Raw genomic sequence first — 17,725 nt, 5'->3', positions numbered from 1 at the left:
CTTGCACCTGTATTGTTTCAGTGCCAGACAGAGAGAGCTGTGGGGCTTAGTCATTTTGCATGAACTATTAATTGTTTCACTTCCTGCAATGCTTGGTTTACTTTTTCACTGTTTTTGTGAGAGAGTTCAGATTGGGGCATTCTTGTTATTTGTGGTCAGCATTTTAGCACTGCAATCAAATTACGAGGTGGTTCCAAGGAAATGAACAAAATTAGTGCAACAAATGTGCTTGTTTCTTTTCAGAAATGCAAACTAAGAACTCAAAAAATCAATCACAATCTTTCAACGTAGCAGTAGAAATCAGACTACAGGCCTGAAAGAAGTGCACAGTTTTTCAACTGTGTATCGCACTTATATATTATCCATAGGAATATGTAAATTAGGACTGGACATCAGTATGAAAATTACCTGATTAGTCAAAACCTTTAACCTTTCGACTGCCACTTCCAAGATAACTCAATCACCCGCCCTCACACAGCCCCTGTTACTCCCTAGTATACTCGTTTTGTGTTTTCAGTGGAGCACCTTGTGCAAAAAAGATAACATTGCGTAGCTGTTGTGCCATCTATAGAGAGGTCATCTAAGAACACAAAAACTGTGCAAGTTAAATTACTGAATGCAGGTGGAACAAGTGCTGCAGTGCTCTGTCACTCGTGAAATTTCATGGAGCTGTGACGAACTAGCGTGCTGTACTTTGACAGGTGAAGATTAATGCTTGATGAATTGGGAATCCAAAGAAGCCAATGATAGCGGGCCAGTTGCCATGTAGCATGAAATGAGAGAAAGAGACAAGAGAGAGAAAAAAATGCTCAGGGCCGAGTATTGATGGGGCAATCGTGACCATGACCAGTGTGGCATGTCTGTCCGTCAGGACTATTACAGACAAAGGAATTAATGAACTGTTCACGAATAGGGAAATAAGAGAAAACCACAACAAAAAAATGTAGCTTCTATGTAGCTTGAAAAACCTGGCAGGAACTGTGTGACAGTTGGAAAAATAACTTGGCAGTCGGAAGGATATGTGAAATCAGCAACACTCTCAGTGAGTGGACATACTTTTTTTTTTACTTTATTACCCATAGCGCCTTAACAGGCATTACAGTGGGGGAGGGTATACACAAAAAAGATAAACTTATACATACAGTGTCAGTCACACAACTAATAAAAATAACCACTAATCACAATCAGTCACAAAATACACATGTTATTGGAACAAACTTAAACGCGGTTATGCTAACATAGAAAACATCATTAGACATAACAGAGGCAATGTTTGACGGCAATTGGTTCCATTCGCGGATTGTCCTAGGAAAGAAAGAATCGAAATAAATCAGCCTTGCATGCGATTTCCTGCACCTTGAACATATGATCAACTCTGTCTGAGACATAGTGAGGTGCAAGCAAATATTTTGTATTTTTCAATCCCGACACAACCATGGTAAACAGCATGAAACAATTTCAATCACAACGTACGTCTACAATTATCTAAATGCTTCCAATTCAGTGTTTCTTTTATACTTTCCACCTCAATAGTCCTTCGGTAATTGCCTGACACAAACCGGGCAGCCAAATTTTTTCCAATTTATCATTGTCTCGCTTTGCTGGAGGGTCCCAGACTGTGCAGGCATGTTCAAGAAGTGGTCTAACATTGGTTTTGTGCAATAATTGTTTAGTAGGTATAGGGAAAGTTCTGGAATTCCGACGCAAAAAGCCCAACACGTTCCCAGCTTTGGCTGCAACGTAATCAACCTGTCTCTGCCACCTTAGCGAAGATCTAAAATAAACACCTAGGTATTTGTAACCTGATACTTGTTTTAAAGGTATGCTGTTCAGATTATAACTGCTCATGTGTGGATAATTTTTCTGGTAAATGTCATGTACACAGTTCTTTTTTCATTTCACTTCATATGCCACTTTACACACCACTCGTTGATTTTGTCTAGATCTTGTTGGAGAACCGCCACATCATCAACGCATTTTACTTCCCTGTATATCACACAATCATCGGCGAATAAGCACATCTGAGACTGGATACCATCAGTTATATCATTTATGCATAATAGAAATAACAGTGGACCCAACACAGGTCCTTGAGGTACACCGGACGTGACACTCGCGATCTGGGATTGAGCCCCGTTGACAATGACAAACTGCTTTCGTGATGCGAGATATGATCTTATCCAATAACCTGCGGATGTATATGATAAGCTCCAAGTTTTTCAATTAAGGAAGCGTGGGGCAAAGTGTCAAATGGCTTCTGGAAGTCCAAGAAAGCAGTCTGCTGAGAGTCGATGATCGAGAGATTCTGCTATGTCGTGTGTAAATTCTGTTAATTGTGTAACACAGGAAAGGCCTTTCCGAAACCTTTGCTAGGCTGGATTAAACAGATAATGTTCATTAATATGCGCTACAGCTGTAGTATACAAAATATGCTCTAAAATCTTGCAAGAAACGCATGTCAAGGACACTGGCCGGAAATTTGCTACTTCACTGCGTGCGCCCGACTTATAGATCGGCACAACGCTGCCAACCTTCCACTCGTCAGGAAGACAGGGCTCTCCTAGAGATTTCTCATAAATTATCTTTAAATATGGCAAGACTGATATTGCACAGAGCTGGAGAAGTCAGTTTGGCAAGTCGACAGGGCCACAGGCCTTTGACGCATTTAATTCCAGCAAAAACACCTTGATACATTGTGCAGAAAAGTTAATGTTATCCGTCTCGCCTATTTCGCTTCGAGGGTCCTGTGTCTTCCCATCAGTTCTGACCACTGGGGTGAAGACAGAGCAGAAGTATTTATTTATTTATTTATTTATTTATTTCCAATACTGTGAGCACTGCCGGGCTGTTACAGGGTGGGAATACAGAGCACTAAGTTCACACAAAGAACGCAGTCAAGTTTTCTTCAAAAGAGTCAACCATGCTATTGCTCGGAAACACACAAGAATTCAAGTTATTCCACTCAAGAATTGTCCTGACAATGAAAGAGTGCTTAAAGACATCAACTCTTGGCACATAAGGCATTATAGTGTAATCGTGGTTAGTTCGTGGTGAAAGCCTTCCAGGAGGCTTGAAATACAAACTGGAATTCAGGCTCAGCTTATTGTGATAGAGTTGATATAAAAACTTAAGGCGCGCAATTTTCCTGCGCACAGCCAACGTAGTGAGACCAGCCCTGGCGAGCATGGAGGTTACCGAGTGCGTTTTGTCGTAATCAGAAAAATAAACCTACCTGCGATTTGCTGAATGCGCTCTAATTTATCTGTTATGTATTGTTGATGAGGGTCCCAAATTATACAAGCATACTCTAAATTTGGTCTAACAATGGTAGTGTATGCCTTAAGTTTAATATCTGGTGCAGCATCTCTCAATTTACGCTGCAACAAACCAAGCTTGCGCTGGGCTGATCCACATGTTTTCGACATGTTCATTCCAGTTGAGGTTACTAGTGATTGTTATGCCAAGATATTTCAGCTTTGTGGAACGCTTAATTACATTATTATTTACAGCGTACGAAAAGAACAATGGAGTTTTCTTATTCGTAACTGTCATGCAAACAGATTTATCAAAATTGATTTGCATATGCTATTTTTCACACCACTTATAAATTCAACATAAAGCATCATTTAGCCGTTCTTGATCAGAAACACTCTTAACGCGGCAAAACAAGAGGCAGTCATCGGCAAACAACCGCACTTCAATCATAGGATGTACATCAGTTGCGATATCATTAATATACAGTAGGAACAAAATTGGACCCAAGACCGAGCCCTGAGGTACACCTGATGATACAGGAAGGAAAGACGAGCACTTGCCATCTATTTCAACAAACTGTTGTCTGTTGTGTAAGTAGGCCTGAATCTCACTTAATTTTTTTATTTACATTATGCCCATAAAGCTTTTCAATTAGCTTGCTATGGCTAACCCTATCGAATGCCTTTGATAAATCCAGAGTGATGACGTCAACTTGTTCGCGACAATTAAGGCTTCTGCAAAATTGTGTATTGTTTCGGCCTTGGCAATGTCGTCATGTACCGTGTTACCGCCAACGACCAACAATGGAACAGCTACCTTGTCCTTACCATTTCTTTTAGCATGCTTCCAACATTCTTTGGAATTTCGTTTTAATCTAAAGTACATAGAGCCGGAATAACAATCCTTTGCATTATGAGTAGCAACTTTCACTTCACATGTTATGTCCTGCAATTTTCTTCTATTCTCTTCTGTAGGTACATCTCGAAAATTGCCATAGCATCTCTGCCTTTTCTGTGTTAGTCTGTGCAACAGTTTTGTAAACCAGGGTTTACCAAGCAAAGCAAGCTCAGGTAGCAGGTTAATATTCTCTTCCAGTCTCATTGTAGAATGCCCTAGCCTTAGCATGACATTGGTCCTTTGTTCAACAATTATACGCTGGCCGTAGAGACAATTTTTTTCTAGTCCAGCTCATATTGTAGCACGCAGAACTGGCTTTTGACCTAAGAAAATCATAGAAGCTGTCTTTGAAATTTCTAGCTCAGTCGGTCATTCCCTTCTTTGCCACTGAGCTAGCGAAGTGGGGACGTCGGTGCTGAAACTTGCGTGAGTTTGCTCACATCACATGAACCAATTATTTGAAGTACAAGAATTAAGCGTGATTAAAGCATTAATATATTAATCAGACAGTTACTTGATCAGTTGCCTGCCATGGTGTAAATCAGTGGGAAGAAGCATGGATCTGGTATTATGCATGCTTTTGTGACAAAGGACTCTAGCTGCTTGTTTTCTAGACTGTCAGGTCAAATCCCAATTCAGGCAAACTTATCGGGCAGACCAACTCGAGCCTTTGTACTTACTTTCTTCCTATCCAAGATTTGGGATCAGCCCATTTCGTCCTGACAGAAAAATCCCCACATGGAGGAGTTCGCAAGTGAAAATAAAGCAGTCACGAAGCCGCAGGGACAAAAAAAGCACAAAATGATTGGAGCAAGACTTACAAATAATAGCTTCAGTTTTCCCAGCATACGTAGTTCTCTGCTGAGTTTCTTTTTCATTGGTCATCATTTCTATGTGTAGCTATTCAAATTTTATTAACAAAACTTGTGGCATGATATTCATAGTAATTGCAGATATTCCATGTTGATTGTAGCTGAATTTTTAAAATCTTATGTGTTTTCTGGCGTGTGGATTCCACGCAACATCAGCATACTCAAGTGCAGCCTTGCAATGACCAGTAGCTGCAGTGTTCTGCCGATGCTGCGAGTTCGATCGCCAGCTTCAGCTGCTCCATTCTGGTGGGTGTGGAATGTGAAAATGCACGTGTATTGAGCACTGGGTGCTTATTCTCAGGTGGTCAGAATAGACATGAAACGCAAAAATGCTCACATTATGCATCTCATAATCTATACTATAATCTATAGTAAAAGCAGCAGAAAAATTCTACATTTACCTGTACAGTACCTAGAGCAGCCATGCTGCCTTCATTCGATGTAGTGATTAACAGGATACAGAGGCCCCTTCTATAACTAGCAGTCAAGTTAGAAGGGCCTTGCAAGACGTGACCTGGGGATAAGCAACAGGAGAAAATGGAATAACAGTAAATTTATTCAAGGATGGAGGAGATAACATGCTTGAAAAGTTTGCGGCTCTTTATATGAAATGCCTCATGACTTCAGAGCTGGAAGAATGCCAACAATGTACTTATCCCTAAAGTTAAAGAAGTTAAAGTTAAAGAATTGAGGAATATAAGCCCATTAGCTTACTTTCAGTATAATATAAAATATTCACAAATTTTCAGTAGAGCCAGGGAAATACTTGACTTCAATAAACCAAGAGGATTTGGCAAGAGATTTTCTACAATGGATCACATCCATGTCATCAGTCACGTAATCAAGAAATCTGCAGAGTACAATCAACCTCTCTATGGCTTTCATAGATTATGAAAAGGCATTTGATTCAGTAGAGACACCAGCAGTCATAGAGATATTGTGTAATCGAGAAATACAGGAGGCATACATGAAAAAAAATAACCTCCCAAGTAATCCTTACAGATAGTTAACCAGCGAAGCTGAAACGTGCAGCTCCAGTGTTCATCACTGGGTTAATCGCAACGGTTCCTTAAACGAGGGCTTGGTAGGCTGCTGAATCCTCGGTACGCAGTTGCTGCTTGCGCTCGGCTGCACGAGCCTGTTATTGTGCCCAGGCATTGGCAGGGCATCAACGAGCTCACTCTTGGTTCTGCTCGCGGCATTGCTGATCAAAAGCTGCTGTTTCTCAGGAATATGTAGGATGCGTGGCCTCCCAATTCGGAGCCGGAGAGAAGGTGCTGCACGTGTGCTTGGCTGCGATGGAGAGCAACGACGATACTACTGGTGCAGCCAAACACACACATCTCTCTCTTTCTCTTTTGCACATGCGCATGGGGTTGTGCCCGAGAAGTTTTCAGCATACAGGCGACAGACAGATGGACAGACAGACGAATTGGCTAGCCATATACAGCTGCGCTGTAAATGTCTTAGGAAATATCTAGTCAAATCTTGTTACTATAAACCCCACATTGACAATCACGGCCAAACGGACCTAATCCTACTTGATTTTTCTAAAGCGTTTGATTGTGTTTGTCACACCAAACTAATAAATAAACTAAAAAGCATTATCGGAGACACAGAAATTGTTGCTTGGGTTCGTGGGTTTTTGTTTAATAGGTGTCAGTTTGTTATTTTCGAACATACAACATCAGATATAGTATCAGTTACGTCAGGAGTACCACAGGGCTCCGTGCTTGGGCCCTTGTTATTTCTCGTGTATATTAATGATATAACCACTAACATAGACTGTAAAATAAAGTTATTCGCGGATGACTGTATCATTTATAGAGAAATTAAAAATGATCAAGATCACTACTCCCTTAACAAATCACTTAGTAGTATTACGAAATGGTGCTCAGACTGGCAGATGATAATCAATGTAAAAAAATCAGCATGTATGACCATAACGATGAAAAAAGAACCTTCAGACTTCTGCTACACCATAAATGGTACAGTTTTGACTAAAGTACAAAAATATAAATATCTAGGCTTAACAATAACGTCAGACCTACGGTGGGACGAGCATATTCACCACATTACCTCATCTGCTATGCAAAAGTTATTTTTCCTTCGCAGATCACTTCAACTCGCACCCTTGTCAACAAAACTCCTAGCATACAAAACATTTGTTAGGCCGATCCTCGAATACGGAAACACTGTATGGTTCCCTCACACCCAAACTAACATAAAGAAAATAGAAACAGTACAAAGGAAGGCCATTCAATTTATCCATAACAAATTTAGACGTGAATGCTCTCCCTCTAACCTTCTAGCAATTTCTGGGCTCCTTACGCTCGAAGCACGAGCGAAACAGGCACGTTTGAAATTTCTTTATCAGCTTCTGCATAATTCTTTCAAAATTGACATTTCAAATTACATTTCTTATTCACAAACACGACCTACCAGGCGCAAACACACAAACACCTTAGTAGAATATAAATGTACTAATAATGTGTTTAAATATTCCTTTTTTCCGGTTGCCATCCGTGAATGGAATATGTTATCGCCTCTCACCACTAACACAGAGTCACTGTCTCAGTTTGAATTAGAAATTGAAAAAATTGTTTAGCAAGTTAAAATTGCTACTGCTATTATTGATCGTGCAAACCACCATGTACTTGTGTCCTGTGTATGTAGTCGGGTATGCACTGTAGAATACCTCAATTGCCATTTCTTACTTTATTTTTTTTTTTGAAAGTTCGCATGTACTTTTGTTTGGTGTATACATTTTGTAGCAAAAATTGTTCATGTTTTAAGGTGCAAAACTGACGTTATACATGTATTCATACTTAACATTATCAGTGTTCTTTGTTTATGTGCATATATATAGTGCCCTCCTGCTATGGTCTCAGTAGAGACTGGCAGTATTGTAAATAAATAAATAAATTAATTAACGAATTTCTCAAATTCACAAATATTTTAAGAAGCCCCTCCAGATTGCTTATAATTTCAGTGTAAAAATATTTCAGAACTACAAATTTCACTACAGCGCATATTTCAGAATGACGCGCGCAGTTTATTTTCCCCTTTATAACCAAGGAACATCAGTATCACGAATTTGGCTAAAAGTAACAGCGCCGCAACTCTCGCGTGAAACAGAAACCATGAGGGCAAGGTTTGGCGATGTTCACGCGAGTTCCAACGATGAATGCAGCTAGCGAAGGTGCCAAGAAGAAGCGAAAACAGTTTTCGCTGCAGGACAAATTGGACGTATTGCAGAAAATTGATGCAGGGAAAAAAGCAAATCTATGTGTGCAGACAGCGTGGCATTGCCCCATCGACCGATGTGACCATTTTGAAAGACTAAGATAAGATTGTCAAGCTTCACTGGGTATCGTAACTCGCTCCTACGAGGAAATGGCTGCGACTGGGAAACTTTCAAAAATGTGGACCAAGCTGTTCTTATGTGGTTCAAAGATGCCAGACTGCAAAACGTTCCCATGTCTGGCCTAATACTCCAAGATAAAGCCCGCAAATTTGCCAATGCAATTCAAATAACTGGGTTCGATGCCAGTGTAGGTTGGCTTTTTCGTTTTATATCAAAGGAATGCAATAACTTGGCAGCTAGTGTTAGGCAAGGAAAAGGCTGCTGACAGAGAAGGCGCGGATTCCTGGTGCAATGATTGTTTTCTAGAGGTGGCTGAATCATACTCTGAAGAGGATATTTTCAATGTGGATGGGACCACATGTTTTTTTATCAGCTCCTTCCAGACCGGACAATGCACTTCAAAGGGCAGCAGTGCAAAGGAGGGAAGAAGTCTCATGTTCGCATGACTGTCCTGCTCTGCTGCAATGCAACAGGCACGAAGAAAACTAAACTGCTCGTCATCGGCAAGTACACGAAGCCTCGCTGCATGAAAAACGTCATGTTGTTATCGTACAACTACCGCGCCAACAAACGAGCCTGGGTGACCAGAGAACTGTTTTCCAAGTGGCTCATCAAATTCCACGACCAAATGAGGAGGGATGACCGAAGAATTCTACTGGTTGCCTACAACTGCTCTGCTCACATTGTGAATGTTCGCTTGACGCACATTTGCTTGGAGTTTCTGCTGCCAAACAACACATCCTTGCTGCAACACCTAAACCAAGGCATTATAAAGAGTGTGAAAGCAGAATTTCGTAAGCATCTTGCGCAGCAGTTGATTGTCAACCTCCGTCTAAACCAACCGACTGTAATCAATATTCGTCAGGCAGCGGAAATGCTCACAGGAGCTTGGTGGACCTTGAAGGCGTCCGCTATTAGCAACTGACGGCAAAAAGCAGGGCTTGTCAAAGCGCCTGTGCAGCTTGAAGACGACCTGGAGGCGACCGACAGCAACACAGGGGACCTGTGGATGGAGGTTGTGGAGCTGCTGCCCGCCGTCTCTTCCTTTGATGACTATGTGGAGAGCGACAGCATAGCACTAACGGCGGTGGACCTGACAACCGAAGAGATTGTTAACTGCTTTCATGATGTCTCCAGTGATGATGACGACCCGACTGTGGGTCGTCTTCCTTCGGAACACAGAAGGCGAGATCGTGTCAAACACTGATGTTTGAGTACACATGAACAAAGTCCACACTTTCATCGCTTGGTGCAATGACATACCCGATGAGGTATTGCGCAAAGAGGAAGACGTAGACGCATTCCTAACCAGTCGTGCATGCTGCATGTGCCAAAGAAAATGACTGATTTCTTCGAATAAAGCAGCTTTTAAGTGATTGAAACATATTTATTTGAGAGTATGCTTGTCTGCACACGCATCTACTGCCAAGGTACATCATTTTGATTACTAGGTTTGTCTACTGGCTTATAACCGCAAGTTTTTCATTACAACGATATTTCAAAATAACGAAAGATTTTCGGTGGTCCCGTGTGATTCTTTATATCGAGATTTGGCTGTACAAGGATTCCACAAGAAAAGTAGGTTACCTACCATACAGACTCGTGTAAGGAACGCACTTATTTTTCATAATTTTGATGAAGTGCCGAACGGGACCGAATCTTTTAAATGGTGTCAGCGCAGCCGGCAACTACTGAACATTCCAGATCCCCAAATATACCATTGCATCAGAGGTCAACACGCAGCTCTTGCCATCCAGTAGGAGTGCATGGAAGTGCGCAGCGGGTGGCAATTCACCAACGCACGTGCACTGCAACGCGTCACCAAACACAATTTCTTCTGATGGATTTCTTTTTCGAAATATTGGGCTGCCAACTTAGTGGTACGTCCCTTACAAGTCCAAACGGTATTAATAAAAGGGTCAGGTAGGGAGACATAATCTCTCCAATGCTATTCACTGCGTGCTTAGAAGTATTCAAGCTATTAGACTCTTAATGCTTAGGAGTGAGGATCATCACTGAATATCTTGGCAACCTTCAGCTTGGAGGGGACATTAGAGTGTTTTAGCTTGTCCGGCGTTCTGGTAAATGTAGGCAGATTGGGCATTTTACCAGACAGGCGGGAGGCATAAATGTGAGCGACTTGACAGGTGCTGTCACCTCGTGGGGCGGAGGCGAATCGGCACACAATTACGCCTCTGTGAAAATTTAGACCAACAACAAAAAAGAATACACTTGGTTACTGCGTATTAGCTCTGTGTTTGTCTAGTTGAGCTCTGCGCCACCAGGTGGCTGCACCAGTTCGGCCCCTCACGTTTGCGCCTACGCCCCTCCGGTAAAACGCCCAGTCCGCCTGCGTTAGCCAGAGTACCAGACAAGCCAAAACTCTCTATTGTCCTGTTCAGCAACACTGGGGAGAAATGAACAAATGATTGAGGACCTTAATCGAGAAATTGTAAGAGTGGGGTTGAAGATTGAAATGCAGAAGGCAAAGATAATGTACAATAGCCTGGCAAGAAAACAAGAACTCAGGACTACTAGTCGGCCTCTAGAGTATGTACAGGAATATGTTTATCTAGGTCAATTGCTCACGGGGCACCGTGATCACGAGAAGGAAATTTACAGAAGAGTAGAAATGGGTTGGAGTGCATATGGTAGGCATTACCAAATCCTGACTGGGCGCTTACCACTGTCGTTGAATAGAAATGTGTACAATCATTGCATTTGACTGGTGCTAACATATGGGACAGAAACTTGGAAGTTAACAAAGAAGCTGGAGAACAAGCTATGGACAGTGCAATGAGCGATGGGGTGAAAAATGTTACGTGTAACATTAAGAGACAGGAAGACGGCAGTGTGGATCAGAGAACAAACGGGGACAGCCGGTATTCTGATTGACATTAAGAGAAAAAAAGGGAGCTGGGCAGGCCATGTCATCCATAGGGTAGATAACCGGTGGACCATTAGGGTTACAGAATGGGTGCCAAGGGAAGGAAAGCACAGTCAAGGATGGCAGAAAACTCGGTGGGGTGATGAAATTAAGAGATTTGCAGGCACAAGTCAAAATCAGCTAGCGCAAGACAGGGGTAATTGGAGACAGCAGGGAGAGGCCTTTGTCCTGCAGTGGATGTGAGACATAGGCTGAAGATGATGATGAATCTATACTCGTGGGCAACTTTCTGTGGCAATGAAGAGAAAGCACATGTATCCCTACATGGAGTAGTCCGGCAGCATCTAACGACACTTTTTATTTCTGGAACAGATACTGAATCAGTGTGGCTTCCAGTGTGACAGTTTCACATTCGCTTGAACACGGAAGAGAAAAGCAGGAGAGTAAGTCAACGTTTACACTGCGTTTCATCTTATTTTACTGTTTTAAATATAGGACTATTATGTTTTCTCTTCCCCAACTTAAACTAGTGTGGATAAAAATGTGGGACTGTTTCCAGGAACACTCTTACTTGTGTGCGCTTTGCCTGTAGCTCTCCCTTTATTGCCATAGGAAGTTGTGCCCTAGTATATGTGAACAAAATTTATTGCATTTTAGTGAAGAAAGCTGTTTTACCAACTGGTGGAACCACAAATTTGATTTCAGGTCTTAAAGTATTAGGGAAAAATGGCTGAAGATCAGTAAAATTTAAAGAAGTTAGCACAAGTGTTTACAGCTTTGTAACTTTGCACCAGAGTCCTATATCACAATAATCTCAAATACACCTGTTAGATAATCTAAATTGGATGGTATCATGTGCTAGCTCTCAACTTACACAAAATTGTTACATTTTCTATGTGAATTTTAGCAAACTTCCATTCACAAATTAGAGTTGTTTCAAGGTAGTGTACGTCAGTCTTAGTTTCTTTGGATGTTTTAATGGATGCTGTTTACTGATTTAGGATATGGTTTTTATTGCCGAATTAGTGTTGTAAGCTTGATGTCCCTTTTCTTGTATTTTTCAACTTACAGCGGCAGTTTACGACTAAAAAGAAATTCAGTCGCAGAAATAAATATCTGCCTCAACAGAGGGTATATCTTAAGTTTTTTAAATGCGTAAGCATTTCTCTGCTTACCCTACGAGAAAACGGTTCGTCCGTCCATCCCATAAGACATGCGCTTTCAAGATAACGCCCACAGCAGCGAGCGAATTCACCTTTGTTCTGCCTCTCGCTTCAAGCCCAACGAAGCGACGAGAATGCAGTGGTCACGGAGCTGTCAGCACATGCCGCATTTAGCCACATTCACAGATCGCTTTCAGGATATGGGCCTGCATGTCTCTAAAGCTAAGTAAGCAGTTAGAACACAGCGCGCGAAGCTATCAGCAGTCAGCACTCTTTGCTGGCATCGCAGATCGCTTTCAAGGTACGGCCCACGTGGCGGTGCCCCGTCCGAGTAGTTTGATCGTGGTTCACAATGGTTCAACACAGATGGATAAGACACTCAAGAGCTATAACAGCTCATAATGATCGGAATTTCATCAGCGCAACTGGCACCGCCCCCTGCAGTACTTTGCTTGTGTCATCAATGCTCTTTGTGGCGCTGTCCATACCACTTCGTGTTGCCGCAGTGGTGTCATTTGTACTCGCCGGGTCAAGTTTCATTACATTCATAATGACACTGGGCTGTGTGGAGACGAGCAAGTAGCACAATGCTTACACATAGTTAGGCAACTCCCAGAGGTGTTTCTGCATTAATTTTTTTTTAATGCTACGAGCCTTATTAATTTGGCTTAGTGAATACATACCGGAATAATTCTGTGTTCAGATGTATTTAAACAGGAGCTTCCAAGGTAAAGCATCTTTTCAATCTGTGTGCTCTCACTACAGCATGCCTCATAGCCACAGGCCAGCGAAATAAGCTGATACACTCGTTCACCAATATTCTCACAGGCTGTGCACTCACTCGCACTCCTACTCGTGCCAACTCAGCAACACTCACTCACATTTGTACTCATTTCCATTCACTCTTGCCAGCGCCCACTCATGCTCGTACTTACATCAACTCCCACTTGCCGGAATTCACATACACACTTGCTGACATTCCACATCATGAGAGCATTCGTCAGAGAATAATGAATTGGAAGAATTTTACTTGCAGCATATAATTGTTAGATAACTATTTTTAATGGTAAGTTTTGCAAGATGAGGTGAATTAATCAGCTGAAGGTTTTTCAGGTACTGCCACTGTGGCAAAAGCGATAACCAGATAACGCCTACAATTCACATTCATACTCGCGTCTACTCAACATCGTTGTCACTAAGTTTCGCTCATGCTACATTAACTGGCACTCATTCCCAGTCATATTTGTGTGCATTCGGATCCTTTGTCGATCATTAACGCTCAATCTCTCAACTGTGATACTTGTGTGAAGCGAGTACAAGTCAGTGTACTCATGAGTGTGCTGTGCTGTGGTCAACGTCCTATGCTCATAGCCAAGCTGTGGGCTATGCTACATACGACACCATCAATTATGGCTGTAGTCTAATACCCACTGTAGATGGCTAAATAAGCAGCTATGTGGATAGCAGCCATCTTAAGTCTCCAGTTCGACAAAGTCAGTGAAAGAGACAGCTTACAGGGGACAGCGTCAAAGTAAAAAATTATGCAGGCTTATTTTTGCTGTGCAACCAGCATGGCAAGCCTGCCCGAAAAAAAAGCATTGTAAAAGTTAGTTTGTGCAGAAGAAAGTGTAACCAAGCTTTTCCTGTGTTTTTTTCTTTCTTACTTTTGCAATAACGGTAAGCCACATTGCATTTTTCTTCACTTTGCACATACTTAACTTTAAAGTGTAGAATTAATATTTTTTTTTCTTGACACGACATGGGTTCCAAATGCTTTCCATCATACTTGGAGTGTCGTCTCTCTTAGCCCTTGTCCTTTATACTGTACACGATATGAATTATGAATAACCAGTTGGCCCAAGCCTCCACACTTGTTACATAATTGAGACAGTACTGTTTTCCGACCTGTCCTTGTAGACTGCCTTCAATGCTTGTCAGAGTAGGAGCACACCCTTTGCTTGGCTTCTTGTGCTGATGCAGGGCCACCGACAAGGCCGGGGGGGCAGCATGGCCGCGGGGGAGGAACGTCGAGCGCGGCTACGCCAGTGGCTCAACCAAAGCCTGCGGGTGGAGATGAGTGATGGCCGCACCCTGGTGGGCAGCTTCCTCTGCACTGACCGTGACCAGAACATCATCCTTGGATCCTGCTCGGAGTACTTGCAGCCAGGTGAGAAGGGAGGGGCTCGGTTCATTGAAGCCAACAGACAATGAGGCCAGGGAAACCATGGAGGAATTTGACCATTTCTTTTTCATTTAAATGAAGGAAACTGAAATAAAAGTGGGAAGAGAGACAGTTTGTCACAATTGGGAACTAAACCTACATCTTCCGCATTACGCGTGCGATTCTCTACGTAGTGAGCTACCGTGGCAGCCATCCTACCCTATTCTTTGTTGTGTATTTGTGTGTAGGTACTAGATACAGCCCTGGGAGTGTTAGCCAGCACCACTCAGTCATGGCAGCAGAGGCAAATCATCCTTTCAAGTGCAGCAATCACGTATGCAAAGAAAAGGCACAATAAACCCTCATAGGTTACCTTATGGCATCAAGGCTTCCAAATTCAAGACCATGAAATGAACAAAAATAAGCAGGGTAGATGCACATGGCACCGTCCCTGCCCTCTGTACCAAATTTTGCCAAATAGGATCACCAGGCACACTGGACAAATCTTTGGGCTAAGCGTCTAGACTGGTTATGTACAAACCTTGCACATAGGTGGCATTTCATGGTGCGTGCAGTGTATTACCACATTTCGGTCGACTGCTCGCTTTTTTCATTTAGAGTAAATGAGAAGCACACGCTCTTTGGCAAAGTCATATTAGTAACATTGATTTTGTGAAATTACAATGCTGGGACCATTGCTTGCTGCAACGACAAAACACACTGACATCTGAGCAATGACAGATAGAGCTATGATTCTATTGCAGTGAAGTTGACAAATTTATGTATGCTAGCTTTTTCTGAGCTTGTTGAGCATAAGTGCACACTGAAAGATTGCAAAGAAAGAAACACTTAACATCTTTCAATCTACAAAATATTTTCATGCTTATACTGCGTATTCTTTATGCATATTGTCTCATTGATAAACGATTTTACTCAGCTTTTGTAACACACTCATTGCCACATGACTGTAGCTGCATGGATCATGTGCAAAGCTGTATCCAATATTTGCTTATACAAGAACTTGCTGCACACACATACAACACACACATACAGCCTCGCCCCTATAAAGTATATGAAATGTACTGGCCTGACCTGTCTAACTTTCCTTCCCTCTTTTTTTTTTTACCTGCACTAGTCACTTTACTTGACGTTGACAAAAAAATATTTGGCTGTGAAAAAAATGGCAGTGTTTACACTAGATTTCCTATCCTTTCATGTGAGATTTTGTTTTAGGCAGATGGAAGACAATCTGATCGATCACTCAAAAGCAGCCCACACACAATGGCACAAGTCTTTTTATGAAACAACCACAAGGGTGTTTGCATGAAGTGTGAATGGCAGCCACATTTGTGTTGGGTGTTACAAGCTGCAACAGTTGTGCTTTATAGGTACATGGGTTGTGTAGACATGGCAAACATGAAGCAAAACATTTATTTGGATAACAAGTTCAAATAACATTAGGAATCAGACAAGGTCAACATACAGCCAGAGAATATTGAAACGTGTACTTGCCTATCTTTATCGGGTGACCACGTTTCACTGCCTAACAAATGTTATCGCACAGCACAGGACGTGCCTGCATGTATAGGAAGTTTCTGGAATGTTATCGATGGTTCCATCTGATGTCTGTCACTGAACCTTGTGTAATCTGATTGCATGTATGCGTGACGCGAATAGTGTAGAACTTTATGGAAAGCACGCGGGTCATAGCGATTATACTCTGGAACATTCCACGACTGATGTATAAAAGCCGACGCGCTTGACCCACTGTTGAGATTTTCGACGATCGCCGAGTGTGTTCGCCGCTGTCGTTCTTTGAGTGTAGCCTGTTCTTGAGGGCACAAGTTCGCCCAATAAAACGCTAGTTTCGTTAATCACAGTTTGGCTGCCTTCTTAACCATCACTACCACGTGACATCTGGTGGAGGTGCTGGTTCGTTCATGTACCGCACCCCCCTGACAAGCCATGATCCAAGCCCGGACCGCAAAGACAAAACCTACGTTGTCCCGGTTCATCGAGCAAGTCACCGACTGCAACAGCTACCCCCGGAACATGGACTTCTACCCGAGACGACCAAGAAGATCGTGGCCAAGACAACCCCAATGGCTGCCCCAGCATCTCCTGTTACCCTGCAACAACCTCGGGACCCACCGACCTTTTATGGAGCAGCGACTGAAGACCTGGAATCATGGCTGGATACCTATGAACGAATTGCAACTTTCAACAACTGGGACTCCGACGACAAGTTGCGGCACGTATACATTGCCTTAGAAGACGCTGCCAGAACGTGATTTGAGAACTGGGAGTCAACCTTGACAACATAGGACCTGTGGACAGCGGATGCAGTCCCCTGTCCATCGGGATCTCCTTCCCCCGGCGGGGCGGTCTGTTGCGTTTCGCCTGCGACACGTGGTTTTGCCGGCGCGACTGCGGCGGGCGGCAGACATTTTGGCCCGATCGTCGTCGCCGCAACACTCATCGCCAGGTGTTTCCAGGCGCGTCTGCGGCGATGCGACCGCCTAGGGATCCTCCTCGCATTCCAGTCATTGTGCCCGAAACAGGCGATGCCAAAGCAGGGTAGTGGCTTCTTGCACATCTTTACGAGCGTTGTGCGCAAGGAAAGGGCCGAAGCCATGCTGGACGCCCGAGTGCAGCTACCTAATGAGAATGTTTGCATCTATACGGAAGAAATGAGCTGTCTGTTCTGCCCCGTCGACCCGGATATACCCGAGGAGAAGAAAGTCCGCCTTCTCATGCGTGGTGTGAAGGAAGAACTTTTCGGCGCAATGATACGAAGCCCACCAAAAACCGTAGAAGAGTTCCTCCGCGAGGCCACCAGTATCGAGAAGACACTTTAAATGTGGAACCGGCAATTCAACTGCAGCACGAACTCTACAAACTATGCAGGAATTCAATCACTGGCCACCGACGATTTGCACGAGACTATCAGAGCGGTTGTTCAGGAGGAGCTGCAGAAGTTGTACCCCAGGTCACAGCCTCAAGTAGCCTCACTCACCGAAATCATCAAAGATGAGGTTGAGCGATCCCTTGGAGTTCCTGAGGTGCAACCAGAATCACTGCAGCCCCAGCTGGAAGCGACGACCTATACTGCCGTCGCCTGCC

General features: G+C 43.0%; 1 protein-coding gene across 4 annotated transcripts in view; it reads left to right on the top strand.

The window, feature by feature from the left end:
- Sbat (LSMD1 domain-containing protein Sbat) overlaps positions 1-17,725 on the top strand; it is a 55,369-nt gene that overhangs the window by 16,019 nt on the left and 21,625 nt on the right. For 2 of the 4 annotated variants that reach the window (XM_075687023.1, XM_075687022.1), the window contains exons 2-3: positions 11,651-11,721; positions 14,422-14,608. In XM_075687023.1, the coding sequence (XP_075543138.1) occupies positions 14,449-14,608 (160 nt within the window). In that variant the 5' untranslated portion in view covers positions 11,651-11,721; positions 14,422-14,448. The remainder of the gene's footprint in view (positions 1-11,650; positions 11,722-14,421; positions 14,609-17,725) is intronic. The other 2 variants (XM_075687024.1, XM_075687021.1) reach the window with 1 other exon arrangement.

This window comes from Dermacentor variabilis, chromosome 3 (assembly GCF_050947875.1).
Source record: "Dermacentor variabilis isolate Ectoservices chromosome 3, ASM5094787v1, whole genome shotgun sequence".
NCBI classification, from domain to species: Eukaryota; Metazoa; Arthropoda; class Arachnida; order Ixodida; family Ixodidae; genus Dermacentor; species Dermacentor variabilis.
Note: the sequence above shows the minus strand (reverse complement) of the source record. Positions and strands in the feature narration are given on the sequence as shown.